Below are 19,092 nucleotides of genomic sequence, written 5' to 3' on the forward strand. Positions count from 1 at the left end.
ACCTATCTGGTTTATGTTCTAGAGTAAGCAGGAGATGGCTGATAATGCAGTGCTGCATACAGGTTTTGTAGTGTATTAGGTCCTTATCTGTTGCAGACAGCAATGCTTAGCCCTCAGATAAAGAACACGCTAGCCTACAAATAAGTAATTATTTCTTTGCCTTCCTTTCAATTTCCAGTAGCTGCAGATATGTGAGAGAACATAGGATTTCTTATCACAGCAATCACGGTTTAGAAAAGCCTCCAAGCCCTCTTTTAGACAATAATTAGATTAACTGGGAATTTATGTGGTGAATGGTGGAAGACTGTTACTGGTGAAACAGGAGATGATCTTGAAAGCTATCTTGATGTATACTGTCTAAATTAAGCACTCTTAATGCCATCTAACATGACTGATACTAATTATTTGCTGGAAAAAAATCTGATCAATTCTTATTTAACTGAAGCTTAACACATTCACAAGCTGTGTGATGGTTTGCTACCTCTTTATTATTCCTGTTCCTATTTGTTGATTTTTTTTGGCAGTTTTAAACTATTCTCAGTTTCTACCCAGTATCAAATAAAAACTCTAGGTTGTCAGCTGACATGACTCCAATGATATAAAGAAATCATAAAGGAAATTGTCAAGTTGTATTTGCTTTCCAAAGAGCAGAGAGAATAGTACTAAATTGATCTTGTGGAAAGCTTGGTTGCACATCAATTTACATAAGTGCGAATGAATAGAATATGGCCCTGTCTCTTTCTGCATATATATGTTTCTTAGCAGTCAAATATCTCAGAAGTGGCACAGTTAAAATATATATTATTTAGATTCACTGATTATATTAGACCAAATATTACTCATTCACATACATGGAACACACTGACTTATGTGGGATATATGTGTATCCAAGAAGACCACATGTGTAATCACCTCGACTTTAAAAATGCAACAAATATACACAAAATAAGACTCCATGTTTGTCAATGCACTGCTCATGAACTCATATTTTTGCCCCTCTAGCCAGAGCACAAGTCCCACCAAGCAGCGACTTCAGGGCAAGAATCTTCGTAGTTCCTTACCAATAGGCTACAAAACCAGACTAGCCAAAACAAGTCACTAACTGAGACTAAGGCCAGTTCTCTTTAAATTCTTGGCCTTTGGGTGAAGAAAAATGATGTAAAAGTTGTTAACTTTATATTTGGCTTTGTGATATGAAGTCATATTCTAATAACAGGATTCAAGTGACTGCATTGCTAAAGAGCAAGATTTTATTCTTGCTTGCATCAAGATGTATCAGAGCAATTTTAATGAAGTCAAAGGTCATTTGCTCTGATCAACTGAGATCAGAGATCATATCATGAGTAACTGACTGCTATCGTAATGCCTTAATCATTTTCAGAATGTACAGTCTTGTAAATGGGATTTGAGGTCCCCAATTCACTGCATTAAGCAGCTGCATGGAAAATTATTTACATGGCAGTCACTGATGTCAGTGACATCAGTCCAGACTATGAGGAAGCAGCAATTCTGAACTTCAAAACGGCATGTGAAGGTGGGGGTAGGGAAGAGATCTATTTTTAACATTATACTTTGTGAAATTATTTCTCCTAGGTACGTAAGAGGGATAATGCTCTGGAGGGCAAAGAACTAGGCTTTCAAATAAATTAGTTTAGAATTTACCAAAACTGCAGTATTGCTTTGTTATTTAATCATCCACAGGAGTATGTTCTTGCTTTACACACTTCTGTCATAAGCTGAAACTAGCTGAAACCTCTAGAAAATATTATTGATGCTTTAAAAATTTACTGCATTGTTTTAAACAGCTTTTAATAAATTGGTTGTATTAAAGTTGTACAAATGTATAGTGTCAATGAGCATAGATGTGTGATGTACCTCACAACATTTAGAATTATATATGTTTAAATCGTAGTATTATCTGGGAGACTTATTTACTAAATACAATTTAACAGTATCTTGAGCCTGAACTTCTACTTAAAATGATACAGATCTTCTTATGGTTTGCTGACAAGGGGAGTGAAGCAATGTCATGCAGACTGCCAGAAAATTGAAGACTTTCAAGCTTCAAGACCTTGCTGTATTGAGTAACTGTTCTTTGCAGACTGAAAAATGTTCTTCTGTTCTGAATATTCCCAGTAGATGTAGCAAATTGTTAATACTCTGGTTTCCACTGTATATGCAAAAGTTAATTCCAATAGGGTATTTTGTATTAAATAAAGTTTTTAGAAAAAGAAACACAGATTATTTTATATTAAAATGACTTCTATTAGGATTTTGTTTTACAACCATCTCTACTTACTATCAACTTTTATGGACTCTTGAGTAGGTTTATAATTCAAAATAGCAATGTATATTTCCCACTGTACTTAAAAGTATAGAAAACGGTTAACTTTATTAAAAAAAAAAAGATATCTATTTTTTTTTATGGGTAAGTTTGCACTTTAGATCACAGCTCACTCAGTTCATGCATACAGTGTCTAGTAGAAAAATGAAAAGTTCGAGTCAGAATTACCTGGTTGTTAAAAATAGTTAGCACTCCTTTCTGAGAGGATGTTACCGTGAAATCCAGATGGGGCACCTTCACTATGCTTTTAATCACATCTCTTCTCTTGACAACTGTTGATGACACAATATCACTCTTCACCTCACAGGCACAGAAAAGTCTACATACATTTGAAAACAATACTAAACAAATAAAACCATACAACCAAGAACATTCTCTCTTCCTGAAATACATACTGGCACCAACTCCAAGGCAGTAATATATCATGTCATAGATTATCCTATACCTGATTTAAATAATCATGTTGCATTTTAAAATATTGTTAATGAATTATGGATATGCTAATTCTATTTTTTTTTTTTTTGAAAGATACAGAAAGGCAAAGAATAACTGCATAAATAAATAGTCTGACTTAGACAATGTTGTAATTTAAAAATAATTGAGGAAAATGGTGAGAGAACTGGGCAGGGCAGCAGTTTACTAAGAAACAAACATAACTTTGAGGCAGTTTACTAAGAAACATAGATTCTGGAACACACAAGAAGCATGAATAGTAAACAAAGGCAGCCATGAGATCTTACACCTGTAATTTCAATAATGTGCAACGCAGAGCAATGAACAGTGATTTTGTTGTTGTTGTTCTTGTTTTGAACTCAAGATGAAATAGGTCACCTGGATGAGTAATCTGCTGTTTTTCAGATACAAGGAAAACTATGTTTTCTTCTTGAACCTGGGAAGATACGGCACCACTTTATCCTGTGAAATAGCCAAAAATCTAAAGGAAACAAAATAAAAGAAAACAAACAATATGCATAAAAACTACTTCTGGAATACATGTTTATAAGCATAAAGTCTAATGTTTATCTGACATTTTTCTATCACTTCATATTTTTGAATAAGTCTCTTGGTGTTGTTTCCCTTAATCATTAGCCAGCAATGTGACTAGATTACAGAGATCTGCTGGTCAGGCATGATCTTTCTTCAGTGTTTGGAAAGAAGTCAGCATACCAGGGGTCCTGGTAATAAAAAACATATAGTTGATAAAGCTATTAGTATATCTTTGGTTTGTTATGTTTTTTTGTAAACAATCACCTTCAATTTCCTTTTTCTAGTTTTACCTACTTGTCCTTCCTGAGCTAGACCTCAACTAGAATTAAAAACAGTAAGAGACCTATCAAGCAGATTTCACTATATTTGTAAACTGATTCAAAATAGCAAAGCGGTTAGCCTACACAGAAGAGCTTTTCCATGAGGATACATAGATTCCTGTCTGGCTGAAAAAAAACCCCAACAAATAAAGGCCATTTAAAAAAATTATTTTCAACCATTTCCCTCACCCTGCCAACATTCCATTTGTACTGATGATGATCAAGATCCCCAGACATCATATTCAGGTGGGTAGCTCATTTCTCTCAGGGTGGGAAATACTTCAGCTGAAATGCTCTTCAAACCTCAGTCTCTGTACCCAAGTGTAGGCCAGTCATTTCCTCAGGAAATGAGGCCAGCCTCTCTCAGCTGTGCAGATACTTATTCTTCTCTTTTCACATATTATGGACATCATACATAGTCAATTTTTTCATGAGTTCTAAAACCAAAGCCCATTTGTATGCAAGACAAAATTTTGCATTCTTTTCTAGTTCAACATTTTTGATGTTATACAACAGAGATTCCTTTTTTTCTTCTCTGAGAAATTCAGATGTACAACTTTCAACAAAAATATTGTGCATATTCTTACACAATGTTAGTCTTCATGTTTCAGTCCGTAGCTTCCTCCTTACCATGTACACAATCATCCATCACAAATCACTATCTATTATGCCTCTAAAATTTCTCCTTTTAGTTTCTTGTGACATCACCTTATTTTTCCATCTTGTATCCAAACAAAAATCTGAATTTTAGATTCATGTCTGAATGCAACTCTGCAACAAGCACACAACTGGAACTCCCATCATCCATGTCATTTCTTAAGATATTAAATAGTATTGGCCCCAGTATTGACCCCTGGCATACACCACTACTGACTTGCCTTCAGCTGGATTTTCTGCAGCTGAGGGGTTCAGCCAGTATTCTTTCTGCCTCACTACCCACTGAACTAACCCACATTTTGTCAGCGTGTCTAAGAATATGTTATAGGAGACAATGTCAAAACCCTTGCTAAAGTCAAGGTAAATGTCATCCACTGCTCTCCCCTTATAGATAGTCATGTCACTGTAGAAAGCCATCAGGTTGGTTAAGCACGATTTCCCCTTTGTAAACCAATGCTGACTACTCCCAGTCACCTTCTTGTCCTGTATGCGTTTGGAAATGTTTTCCAGAATTAGTTGCTCTGTCATCTTTACCAGAGATTAAGGTGAGGCTAAACATCCTGTAGTTCCCTTGATCCTTCCTTTCAGCCTTCTTGAAAGATAGGAGTGCCCTTTTTCTTTTAAGCAGATATTCCTTTTTTTTTTTTTTTTTTTTTTTTTTCAGGTAAGGGAGAACAAGCCCTCCACCTTTCCAGGGAATAAGTTTTTGGTGGGAGTAGTTTTTTTTTTTAATGATAACCTTTTTTAAAATGATAACCTTGTATCAGGTCACTGCTGAGTCCACTGTCACTGCCCAGCAGGCAGAACATTGCTTAAACAAGGAACATCTTAGAAATCCCTTACAGCAGCAAAAATGGCTTCTGCTGACATGGAGAAAGGGATCCCAATAAACCCCATCCCATACCAGAGGTTGACAGAGAGAATAAAATATGATGCAAAATACAATTTACATATCTTTCATTATTGCCACTAAAAATGGAGCTTTCAAAGTGTCGGCTACCTTTGGAGAAGGAATGCAGAGGTCAGTTTTTCAAGTCAGCTGACAACTGATAAATGACACCCGTTAGGTCACCTAGGTCTTCGAAATTTTGGAGACAGTGAATGACTAAAAGTAGACTCTAATGTGATTAAAGAGAAGATTTAAAATTACACTTTTTTTTTTTTTTTTGGTAATAAAAAAGTGTTGAGTAGGGGCACGCTGTTGTGGAGTTCAGGGAACTTAGGACACCCTTGAAAATGGAAGTACTCGAAAAAGAGAAACACCAAAAAGATAAAGGAGTAGAAATAGTCACATTCCATGATCTTTTAGGTCACAGAAACACATCCTGCAGATTTTGTCAAGCTAAAGAGAGGCCAGATATGGAGAAGCAAATTTGAAAAGTTTGTATTTGTGAGAGCAGGAAAAGAGGAACAAAGGGTCAGGGACAGAGTTCTGGGAAGGAAGAGAGAGACAGAGATAATAAAAAGAAAAATATCAAAGGAACAAAGTGACATGTATGCCTCTTCCTTGACTTTCAAGATAAATGCAGTGCCAAAAGCAGCGGGGGAATTCAGGAGAACAGGGATGAAATATAGTCCTTGTAGAAAAAATTTGAGAATTGGAGCATAGATGGCAGAAGACACGATGGCTATTTAGAATGTTACAGAAAGTAACCATTATTGATGATTCATTTGAAAAAATAAGTGATAAAAAGGAAGCTACTTCCATTTTTCACATGGGGTAATTAATAGTATGTCTAAATTGCAGATTATAAATGTGAGTTGTCTAACATAACTAGTAGGTTAATGAATATTATAAGAATGAATGTATCAATTAAGGGAGACATATCTATTTCACCATCTCTATAAAACAGCAGCCGGTTTCAAGTAGAATACCCGGAATAGTTTCCAGTCTCTTAAAAGGCCAATTACTATTTCAATAGTTCTTTAATCATGCAAGACAGAAATTGTCTTCTTTTTTTCCTGAAAAAGTTTCACTTGAAAGAAAAGCCTAAGGAGGATGAGAAAAGCAAATGGGACTTAGGCTGTTCAAGTGTTAAATACAGTAAACTTTAGAAAAGTAAAATAAAAAAGAGTAGGGGCTACAAATATGGGTGGAAGAAAAAAAAAATCTATTGTCCTTGCCACTAAGTAATTATGCACATCTTTAAATGTTAAGAAGTGAAAAAGATGAGCTTGAAGGAGACTTTTATTGAAGGAGATCAATTAACGTTGATCCTTTTGCTATCTTAAACATGGTTTGGCTGATGAAGAAACTTTGTATGACATTTCCAGGTTTCTTTGGTTCTTTAGTTCCTTCATTAATAAAGATGCGGAGTGCATCAGTTGTTATCAATTCTTGCGCTTAATGTGCTAAAAATTCTGTACCTCGAATCATATTTCCCTCCTTTTTCTGAATATCTTCACCAACATTATTTAAGCATATGATCAATTTAGCCAACAGCTCCAGGAATTAAAAGTAATTATGTAACCTAGGTAATTAGCCTGACTGTACTGGAAACTCAAGTAAGAATCTGCAGTAAAAGACACTACTCTAGTAAAGAAGCAGATCTTTCTTCAGTTATCTTATTAGGTAAAGGGCCTGAACATAATTTGCTGTTGCTCTGCTTTCCTAAGCAAAGGGTTGGCTCAGCCTGACAGTCAGCATGAATTCAGAATTAGTTTTCTCAGCTGTCTCCACTTCATGCCCATAGAGCATATCATACTCTTTATAGTATATATGTCTAGCTTGTCACCTCTACACAAGAGATTGTCACCTCTCTCTTCTCTCCCATACAAGGAGAAGCAAGAAGTTTGAAATGAAGTAGAGGATTTTGAATCATATGAGAATTTGACTAGGGCTGTAATGAAGCATTACCTCATGTCTGATGGCAGCTGGCTATTTCAAGAACTCAGCTTGTACAACATGTACCAGCAAATCTGCAAATTTCTTTCCTTTTTTTCTTTTTTCTTTTTTTTTTCTTTCCCTGTTCTTTTAGTGAGTTTCAAAGAAATGCTGAGCAAAGCCAGGACTTCATCTTTAAGTATCCTCTTGTGTTTAGAGAGGAAGTAAGGAAGAAGTAAGAAGAATAAGAAGGGTGACATGCAAGTACATGACATGCAAAGAAAAAGATTTCAAATTTACATCTCACAAGGTGAATTAGTAAGAGAGGAAATGGATGTGGCCTAAAGTTTTGTCTGATAAAGAGAGCTTACAGTCAAATTCACTAGAAGGCAGTTACATGATATCTGATGTCCTCTACAGATAATGATTCCATAAATTTTCCTCAGGCTCTCCTTGAAGAAAAATTTTAATGCCTGACAAGCAAAGTTTGTGAGTTAGGTGACATTGCAAGTAAGAACAATGTTAAGAGAGGAATTAACCAGAAATCTTCTCATAAAGAAGCTTATTAAACAGAAAAGACCAAACACATTGTTTTTAGGAAGGTGTTAGGAAACTATTTCATAGCAGTTGTTAATAAAATGCAAAGAACAGGTGTTGGGTATCTTCAACATTCACAAAAATAATGTGATGTTCCACTGTAATGTAAAATGGAAATATGCTAATGAATTAATCACTCAGTAATACCTTGCCTTCTGGCTTAAAGACCAGCAAGGACTTGTCACCTATGCTGTCACAGGATAGTTACTGTGTGCTAGAACTTATGTCCCAACTGCCCATCTTCAGGCAGAAAACAAAACAAAAAATCTTGTCTTAGCATTTGATCATGGATGCTCTTGATACAGATTGGCTCTAACAATGTAAAAATAATATATATATATATATAATTTTTGTACAACAGTTGCTTGGAACTCTATCCATGGTAAACATCTTATTAAGATACTTCACTACAGCAAGCATTCATAATTTCTCAGAACTCTCTGAAAAATAGACCACCACGTTTAAAAGAAATGAGAAAAAGTATTTTTCATAAAATATATAAAAATGTGGATGCTATGGAAGCATCCTTTTTTGATGGATTCAAAAGTAATTTACAGACAGATAGATGAAAAGTCCATCAAGGGATATTAAGCACAGACTGCATCTGCAAGTCTGCTGCAGAAAATGCTTAAGCTATATGCTGTCAGAAGCTGAGAGGGGTAAACCAGATCTACTTAACTAATTATTACACTCTTTTTGCCAGGATTTGCTGTTTACCACTATTAGGGACAGAAAAATGGATTATCTCACTCACTTATAGACTTCAATAATGTTCCGGTTACAAAAATCTCTACTAAAATGGTGGCATAGCTCTAGTGCTTCCCATCTAAAGTAAGGGGCAGATTTATCCCTGAGAAAAGAAGAAGGAGATGAAGGAGAGGAAAGATTTGCGATGGTCTAGCTAAAGACAGACTTATCCTCAGGGCACAAATTGCATACTGTAGTCATACGATATTTGCATTTTGTCAAGATGCCTGAGGCTAATGCTTATCAGTGAAGTAGTTCAGAAGAAGACCTGAACATATTGATTTCTACCCTCAGGGTCCATGATCTAAATCCTGCTGCCTTGTCAGTAATCTGGAATATCAAACTTTACTTGAGGATAAGCTGTTCTGGTAGACAGCTCAGTGCTCTTTTACAAAGCAAGCAGGAAAAATGTTTTTATTTAGTTAGGTCATTCTTCATCATGCATTCATGTGCATCAACATAATAGGTTCAAGAATCCTAGAGAGAACAGGGGCCAACTTCCTCAAACTCACATAACCAATGTAGCATAAAGTTTAAGAATTTAGATTTGCAAGCTCAGCTGATGATGTACCGAACAGGAACATCATTGTAGGAAAGAAGCGTAATTCACCTACAAATGAAAATGTAATTTACACAGGCTTTATTAATTTAATTCCAATTATTATTATTATTATTATTACTAATACTAGAACTGATGCTGTAACCAGCACAGTACGAACAAATATTGCTCTTAAAAATCTGCTAGAATTAACAGCTTGGATTCTCCAATGTGTTAAGCTGTTTTATGCAACATATTTAGAAGTCCGAAATTAGCCAGAGATACCAGAAAATCCAGTTCAGGGAATCTCTTAGCTAAAAACTTGTAGAGACAACACTGTCATTTGCAAAATACTCAGCTGCTTAACCATGTCAAAATGGGGGAAAAGGCAGAGGTCAGCAAAGCTCTGCCATACTTAAACCTTCACTGACATAATGGCCTGAAAGAGCAAGCTCCTACTGTAGTGAAATAGGTTAGGGGTAGCTTTGGGGATTATTTTCATATTTACAACTTCTACTTCCACCAAACCAGATCTTCTGATGCTCAAGCTTCACATACCAGGTTTCAGTACTAGGACAATAGGATTTTTCTTACTTAGACTAAAGTTAATAATAGCATAGCACACAGAATAACACAAGCTAGAAAGAGCTAAACTAGTGTTATCGCCTTCATTTCTCAAGTCATTGATAAAAGTGTATCAGGTTACAGAATAGGTATTACCACTCATATTTCACAAGAAAAATTCCTAAGGATAGATTTACCCACCTATCTTCAAATGTCTTCCCTGGAATCTTGCATTTAATCAACAGATAAGTACAAGTTTCTAAACTGTTTACTAATAGAGTAAAAATAAACATGGAGCCTCTTTCTCAGCTTGTTGTAATAAATATCACTTCTTGAACACGATAACGAAGCCACAAATGAGGTACGCCAAGACAGTCCTTCAATTTTGTTTTTGCCTAGATCAACCCACACAATTCTTTTTATCTATTTTTTTAGCTTCAAAGGCACATCTATATTCCAAGTTATTTCTCTCTCTTTTTTTTTTTAACAACTGAACGATAGCCAGAATAAATAATAACGAGACTGCTCTTATTGTGACATAGAGAGACAAAAGAATCATGTATGACATGTAATCAGAAGGTAAATATTGCTACCTTTTATGATTCCAGTTAGTTGCATATATTTAATAAAATATTAAGAATCCTTACCTCACACCATTCTGTTCTTGCATCAAGGTTGTTGCTAATCTTCTTGAAAAAGGCTTTAACATTATGATTCTTAACTTCTGGGCTAAAAAGTGTCTGTGTGGAACTTATCATAGTCTACCTCATCTGGATACGAAGAACAATATCCACAGAGTTAAAAATTGGCAAGTTACAGCTTCTGTCCTCTACCTCCTGTTTTATTTCTCCTTCAAAATCAAAAACGTGCAAATCTCATCTTCTCATACTGTATTCATTAAAGCATTTTGCAAAAAAAAAATAATAAAAAAAATTGTTCAGTCTTACTTTTTAAAACCACGTGATTTGCAACACATGACAGGAAACAGATAAAAGAATATCTGAAAAATTCTCAGCTCTTCTTTTCTTCCCTTACTTCCATAACACAATTCTGGTTTGTTGAAATGAACCTGAAAGGTGTGCTGGGATAAAGTTTATCCTTTCATGCAATAATAGCCACTAGAATTGAAAAAAAACAAACCTTTGCCCTGATTATTTACCATCAAGAAATCGGATTTACGTAATTCATCATTTTGTGCTTTTACAGATCACTAGAAACATCACAGAAATGATGACTCGTAGATGTGGCAACTCTGCCAGTTATACTTTGTGAACAATTACCACAGCATTGTAATTTGTCCAAAAGTCCTACAAGGAGGTGAAAAGCACTCTCCCACAGCAATCTGTTTACTGTAACAGTCAAGAAGTCATAGTTTGAACGTTAATTTGATGTCTTTCCTACAGTTTTGTTGCTGACACATATTCTCAATAAGAAAATTACACTTTTCAATCAGAAAGAGTATCTCTTACCATCATCTTTAATATATAAGCCTAATCTTTCCTCTGTCTTCTGTGTTACTGTTTTTTCAACTAGTTTCTGGAACTCCTTCAAAGCATTCTTGAAATCTGGCACGTTAAGAGCAGAGCAACTCTCGTTATCACAATCCTTTTCAGACGTCCTTTATTAAGAGAAGGCAACAAGGTAGGAAGAAGGACTCTTCTTACAGCATGGTTCACATGAGTTCATATGAGATGTAGCTGCATGACTGGCATATATAACAAGAAAGAGGTGACTGGTTTAGCATCTCAAGCTGGAAAACATGCTAGTGAACTGTTGGTGTCACAACCTCCCGTTACATCACAGAATTCTACTCACTGAGCAACCCTATGTCACATACCATTATCAGTAATAACCTGGCAAGTGAGATTAGTTCCTGGAGTCTTTTGCAATTGGTGACTGAACATGCGTGATCTTTCTCACCTCAAGAGCCAGGCAAGGATCTCATAAGGGTTCAGTTCTGCTACAGCTGGCAATGATTTAGCAATAGAAGATATCATTCTCTGGTAAGAATATACCTTTGAAACTAGCTGTTGCAAGTTCATACTATCTTTCATAATTTTGTACTGAGTGAGGAGGAAGGAAGATTATACCACCTTTCTATGCTTTGGATTATCTTCAAGACTTTGCCAAAAGCTGCACACCAACTCTTGCAGTTAGGAACAGCTGCTATTGTGGAGTTCCTTGGATCCACACATTATTTGGTGAAGAATGATGGAGCCAGCTCTGTTTTTATATTTGCTAGGTGACAGGAGAACTGAGAGCAGTCTGGTGATATTCTGGCATGTTCTACTCTTTGTAAGGCCTGGCCAGAGATCTCAATTAGGTGGGGGTGCCTGGTTTTCCAGTAATAAAAGCATTTTATCAGGGATGTTATGTTTTGAAATTATTCATGTAATACAAAGAGGACAACTCAAGTTGAAAAGAACTAGAAAAGCACTTTTTGACAGCTAGTACTTGGGAGTGACATTAAATATTTGCTTCGTTAGTACATCTCTCTCCATTTCTTCAATATATGCTTTGTCATTGGTTTTATTATATTAAAGATCCCTACTCAGTAAAATAGAACTTCCAATGGATCTACCCAGAAACCCAATTACTCTGCAGGAAACCTTTATTCATTTATTTATTGCATATGTCATTATGATTAAGATTGCAAGAAATCCCTTGATGGACTGGTGGAATTTTAGTATTTTCAGCTGTCCAATTTCCTCTTCCTTAAGCTCTGACAGCCATTTACACTAACTTCCTTTGCTTGTTAGAAGCTACACGTACTTTTGTTTACTGTCTCCTATTAGTTTTGTTAGATTACTTTATACACTGGAAAAGCTCTTGGAAAATGCAAGCCAGAACAATGCCTTCTATAAATATTTTCATCTGTTTTTATTTTTTCTGTGCAACACACAAGGGGGAAAAAGCTATCCAGTCCAAGCCAATCCATCTACTAGTGTCACCATTTCAGATTTAGTGCTACATGTATTTACAAAGGGCAACGCACCCATTACTCTTGTGTCAGTTGAGAATCTTGTTACCTGTCAGCACCCTGCATCCATCAATGGGCCTTACCTGACCGAACAGCCTCACCTGGGACCTCTCACTGCCCTTTGGCCTATGAGCTTTATTTAAGCCCTTACATAGCTATGCTGCAAGTAGGTTTCTTCCAACTAAGCCTAGTTTGTTGATGGTGCTTGCTGACTTGATCTTGGCCCTGTCTTGTCACTGCATTGTTCTGGACTGTTTGTTGATTGTGGTTGCTGCCAACAGACCTGCTCTGCTTGCCTTGCTTAGGTGCCATAGTACTGCACCCATACCAGTGAAAACTCAACATATCTTGAGTGTTTATTTCCTATTTGATGATTTTCCTATATTGTGAAATTCTTTAAAGTCTTTGTTGAGCACTACCTTGACTTTTTATTTTTTTTCCAATCACCCGTCTTATCTCCTTCCTTAACTTCCAGTTAAGTTATTGTTTCTTTCTTTCTCTTAACATACAAATAATGATCACAGAGATTAAGTGCTGGCTATTAGCATGTGTCTGGCCGAAATTCAGCAATATGTATTAGACGGTTCCTGTTTTGAAAAGGGTCCACATTTAACTTGTGCCTAAGTTCAGTCAGGACCTTAAAGTCAGATATTCCTATACCACAGTGACCCAAGAACTTCTGTCTGTTTGCAGTTGTCAAAGCAACTTAAAAGCAGGATAGGGCTGTTCAGAAAACAAAATTGCAGCTACCACTTTCTTTGAAAAGTGACAGCCCAGAGCACTCACTGACCAATCAAAATCATTGTGAAAGCACCAAAACCTGTGTTATATTTGCATTGTCTTTCCATCCCACCACATCTTAAATTCTTTACTGAATAGTGGAACCCTAGGGTATCCTACTGGAGTGCTGGAAAAGTTAATTTATTTTTCTCTGGCTGAAAGAGAATCAAATCTAAATCTTGTCTCCTGAATGAGTATCGTTGTGACTACTGAATAAAGGATGAGTACCACTTCTTGTGGGAATATTCTAAAGAATCAAGCTTCATTCATTCTTTGAAAAGTAATGATGTAAACAGCTGTCTTAAAAGAATGGTTCAGAATGAAGTAAAAAGAATGATGTTAAAAGCTTTCCTCAAAGAATAGTATCCATTGACTAGACAGTTAAAAAAAAAAGGCTTTAGATACCAATAATTAGTATGTTAATTACTTTGGATCTTGTTATAATTGTAGGTTCTGTGCATATGGAAGCTAGTTATCTTGCTCAGGGTTCTGCATTACAACTCAGACGATCAGCTTTCAGTCTCTGTGAACTTTTAGTGAATCTGACCCCTTATGCTTGATAACATTTTGTAAATTGTAGAGGCTTACCATTTCTAACACTGTCAAGTGAAGGCAGCATGTACTAATTCCAAGTCGGATGAACATTTCTGTCTTGTTAACTTTATCAGGTTGCTAAAATTTGCCTGTAAAACAGGAACAACATCCCAACCCAGAATTACTTGTTTTAAAGTATTACAAATCCTCATAATTAATGTCCACATTTTAAAACATGCAATATCCGCAGCCCATTTTATAACACACACTCTGCTGACATTAAATTCTGCCATGTCTCTGATTATCACACTACTCCCACATCCACTGTAGATTTACAGGAATGTCATTGGCATAACAAATGTAAATGAACTATAATTGAAGGTGAGCAAAATAGTTCATGGCATTTGCCATGCTTAAGCAAATTTCACATTTGTTCATTGATCTAATTCACATTCTTTAATGCAATTACATATTTTCATGATCAACAAAACTCCAAGGTACTTCAGAGAAGCACATTAGTGATAATGAATAGAAACTGGTATCTTCTGTCATTCAAAAAAAAAATAGAACACAAAGTTGTATGAAGATAGAAAAGTTGTTCCTCTTTTTATTCCCCTCATCCAGGTAATTTACAAAATCCTAGATTTTTTTTTTTTTCTTAATACCAGTGAAGATGTAACTGCTTTACTAAGCAGATGGTTGATTTTTTGGACGAGAAAATCTGATTAGAATAGGCAGGCCAAAATATCCGTTGACCTTAATTAGCATTCTTGCTCCCGAATTTAAGGAAGGCACCATGAATTCATAACATTTAAATCCAGAAGGGATGATTAGATCTTCTACTTTCACTCCCCTTGTATCACAGATCTTTAAATATCAGCCATTTATCATTATAATTATCCCAACAATGTTTTTCCAGAGCATAACTTGCAGAAAGGTATCCAGTTTTCAGATGTGGACACCAAGACATGGAGAATCCATCACTTTTGTTCCAAAGGTTAATTGCTCATACTGTTAAACTTTAAAACTCTCATTTGAATTTGTGTGGCTTCAGCTTCCACTAGACAGTTTTTGTAATGTCTTCAGTGATTTAGAGAAATAGTTGGTATATTCTCCTACCAGGAGCCCTTATACCTGAATTACTTCTCCATTTTTCTCTTGTTAATTAAAATACATTGAATTCTGTACCTCCTACTCCAACATTTTCCTTCAGGTCTCAAAATAATGTTTGTGATTCTTTTCTGCATTTTTCAGCTTTTCAGTTTCTTAAAAAAAATGCTGAAACCATGTTGCTATGCAATACAACATTAAGCAAATTGGCACTCTGTTCAAACAATAAACTTCAGTCTATTCATTAGATCCACTTTTTACTAGACTATATTGATCAGTTTCTTTGTATTGTTCTTTGGCTATTTATCTCCACATCACCTTTTCTATTACTCCACCCAAGGTGGATGACAGGCTCATTGCTCAAGGCTTGCTTGAATTGCTGCACGTGGAATTTCTGCTCTGTGGATATTCTGTGGTTGAAAGGAAAGGAGGAATTGTATTGTATATATTTTGTGTCTATCTAAAGGATCGACAGTGATCAGCCATGTTTCAGGAATAACAAAACCACTTCTTCAAAAACAGAGAAAGACCATAGTCATCACACACACTTGGAAAAGATCATGTGAACAGCAGTGAACAAAAGTAAATTTGATATCGAATGAAGTTACTGGAAATAATGCATGTAAGTCTCTGCATGAAATATATAGTTCTTTGGGGAAAGTGGTATTTCAAGATATGCTGCCTAACTTATTACATGGATAATTCAACTGGTTGAAATTCTCTTTTCCACTGGGAAGAGGACAAAAGTTGCTGGGTATTCCTGCTCAACCACAGTGAGTACATCTTTTGTTTATAATAAGGAAGCGAATTGTGCAGAGAAAAGCAGCACTGACTCCTGGTAAAGGGAGGGATAGCTTGAGGATGCATTTTTGCTAGTTCCTACAGTAATTCTCCAGCCATTATAAAGGAAAATGTTTCACTTGTGTGTCAAGACACTTGGTGGTTGGTTGGATACTGTATCTTGGCTAGAGATATGGTGTATTTCTTATGGAGCTTCAAGTTGAACCCTTGTTATGCAGTGTGTCCTATTGACTAATTTCTCCATTCTGCATCATCTAAGCTTGTATGACATGACATTGTATTCTCATTTCTCAATTAACAGGATGGAAAGGTTAAGAACAGAAAACTGTATTTTGTTCTCTTGCAACCAAGGGATTTCTTGTTATACAGCACAATCTAAATATGTGGAAATCCCAAATAAAGTACCACTGTTTTCAGTACCAGCTAATTCTGTTGTCTTCAATGCTTAAACTCCAAAAAATGTACAGCACAATTTTCAAATAAGATATGATGACTGAATGGACTGACAAACAAAAGTAGAGAAGAGAGGAACTACATTAGAAGATAAGCTAAGTCTAAGAGGCAAATTCAATATTAAACTGATGAGTAACAGGAAGTCCTTGCATTAGTAAGTCTACAGTAGCATTAAATGAATAAAAAGCATTTTCTTTCCTGTCTCCCTTACTGATACTGTGAAAAGCATTGGATATGGAATATGGTAGAGTTAACATACATTCAGAAGTCAAACCTCCCAACTCTCCCGTTCTTACTATGCAGTCAGATTGCTCTCGATTGTTAAATTCTCAGATCAGTACAAAGTTAATGATAGTTTGTACAGCAGGCACAAAGAACAGCTACAGCCAACTCATTGCTGGATTGGCAGCTCATTAGAAAAATCAATCATTTTCAATCTGATCTCAAGAACTATCAGAAGTCTATGAAAATGTATGCTAGTTTTAAAATTCTGACCATGTACCTTGCCAGTTCAAAACAAATAACCCTAAGCTACTGCAGAAGACAAACCAGCAAAAAGTGATAGATCTTATTCCCTGCCTGCTACCAGGTTGCCAGTCATCTTTTCTGATAGTCTAACTTAAAGACAGATCGTCACCAAGTAAAATGACAGTCCAAAAGAAAGCACAATAGCTCTAAAATGACCTGAGTTGTCCTTAAAGAGGCTCTGGGCTCTGGCATGTGGGAGACTTGGGTTCAGTCTCTGGTTGTGGTCTAGATCAACCCCAGCTGCAAAAAAATAATAATAATTAAAAAAAAAATCCCCACAAACCTGTCTGTGTTTGCAGGCAAGTCAGGGCTGAGTTGCTTGAGTTCAGAGCATCTGATCTCCTCCCTGACCAGTAGGGAGTTTGAAAAATCAACTCTTCATAGAGAAAAAATAAAAGTTCTCCCCTGAAACAGTGTTGAAGGGGTGCTATCAAGTTCATATTTACATTAGCTCACTCTCTTTTCTACTGACTTCACTTTTCACTTTGTCTTAGCCCTATTATCACCACAGAAGCAATATCACACTACTTGCTGCAAAATATGTTTGGTCTGCTGTGTCACTAACACCAGCTTGAGATGATAATTTAAAAAATCATATTTCTTACGCAATATTTATGATTTACATGTTGGATTCTGGTAAATGAAAACAGGCCAGTGATTTTGTTATCTCTTTCACTGCCTGTTTATCATATTAATGAGAAGCTGCAGCATAGAAATAAACTCCTCTGGAAAGTCATTCCTTTAAAATAAGCATTTTATATCACAGCTGAATTTCACAGGGTTATTGCTGTACAATGTGATGCTACTGGTCTGATTTGGCTTTACAATGTTAGTGGTTAGGGTTCAAGCTGCCCTAGGAGCTGTGTTTATACATCCAGGGCAGGTATGTGAAGGTATATATCACCACTTATTTTAAACTACATAGCAAGAAACAGGCACGAAGGAGGCATCAGTATGCATCTGCCACCTGAGCACATAGTGCAGTACCACACAGGTTTGTACTACTAAGATGAAGTTCATCTCACATAACTTAGGCATCTAAAGTAACCTGATAAGCCGGTCACTAGTGAAAAAAATAAACACTCTAAGACAATGATTCATCTTACTGGCTTTAAGTGTTTAACTTTTAAATATATAATTCAGGCGAGATGAATTGCACCTGCAGCTAGTACAGCTATTTGTACACCTGCCAGGTATACTAGAGCTCAGAGGTCACTGTACATGCTGCAGTGAACTTCCAGATTCAGCACAGGTGCTCCAACAGCACCTCATCACCTTCCAGGATTACCCATTTGGGTCATGTCCCTGCTGCAAGCACTTGCACTTGCTTCAGTGAACTGTATTTGAGCCAACCTCTTTTCCCAGTTCAGAGTATTCTCAGTTTCTTGCAACTTTTCTGCCCAGCCTGTTCTATGATTTAAAGTTCATATCCCAATACAGACTAGATTGTATAGCTAGGATTACAAATTCTGTAGGATCAAGGCCTAATTTTTAACTTTAGCCATTAAGCTTGCACATTTTTTTTCTCATATGTTGCATTATCAGCAGATGTAGAGCTAAAATAAAGCCCTTTTTAAACGCCAAGTGGTTGTGAACAGATAAAAGGTTTCTGTCCATAAACTCTTCCTTGTGCTATAGATACGTGTTGCAGCTATATATAGATCCAGTGAATAATCATTTGTTTTTTATCTGCCTTTAAAGCTAAAGAATAGCAAAGAGAATATATAAGAAATAAAATACCAGCAGAAGGCTGTAAAAATCCTAATTAAAAAGCTGAAGACTGGTAGTCATTTATTTACTTAGTTTCTTTCAGAAACTGCAGTCTAGCTGTCTAACATACTCTTTGAAATAATAAGTTTTAGAGAGTTCAAAACAAGAAACAAAATCCCAGCACCATTTGATTCCTGAAACAAATGTATTGAGTATGGACAAAAGCCTCTCTTCTCACACTGCTTGTCACAAAAGATGGGAAACAGCCTGTGAATTGAAAGACATGCTAGCAGAAAATAAAGGAGAAATAATAAAGTAAATGAGTGAAAGCAAAATATAAGGTAATGAACAAATGGGAAATTAAAGATGTCTCAAGTTGCTTAAAACACTTGTCTTCCACCACCCAGTGTTCTCATTTTTTGAAAATATTGACATTTTTGATGGTATCGTTAGGACTGGGAGTCATGGTCAGTACGACAGGGTTTGTATTTCTACTTCTACACAAGGTTAGAGAGCACTCTGCTTCATTCTTCACCTCTAATGTGACTGACACTCAGTGCTCTGATGTCCTGAAACATTTCAATGTCTAAATACAGCCAAGTCAGGGAACTTCTAAAG

At 36.0% G+C, this 19,092-nt stretch overlaps 1 protein-coding gene across 1 annotated transcript in view; it reads right to left on the reverse strand.

Annotated features, from left to right (window-relative positions):
* Positions 1–19,092, reverse strand: part of WDR64 (WD repeat domain 64) — an 82,924-nt gene that overhangs the window by 61,653 nt on the left and 2,179 nt on the right. Inside the window, 5 exon segments of the mRNA XM_066993182.1 lie at positions 2,513–2,616; positions 3,176–3,278; positions 10,226–10,325; positions 10,327–10,348; positions 11,048–11,196. Coding sequence (XP_066849283.1) covers positions 2,513–2,616; positions 3,176–3,278; positions 10,226–10,325; positions 10,327–10,348; positions 11,048–11,196 — 478 coding nt within the window.

Source organism: Anser cygnoides, chromosome 3, assembly GCF_040182565.1.
Source record: "Anser cygnoides isolate HZ-2024a breed goose chromosome 3, Taihu_goose_T2T_genome, whole genome shotgun sequence".
Taxonomy (NCBI): domain Eukaryota; kingdom Metazoa; phylum Chordata; class Aves; order Anseriformes; family Anatidae; genus Anser; species Anser cygnoides.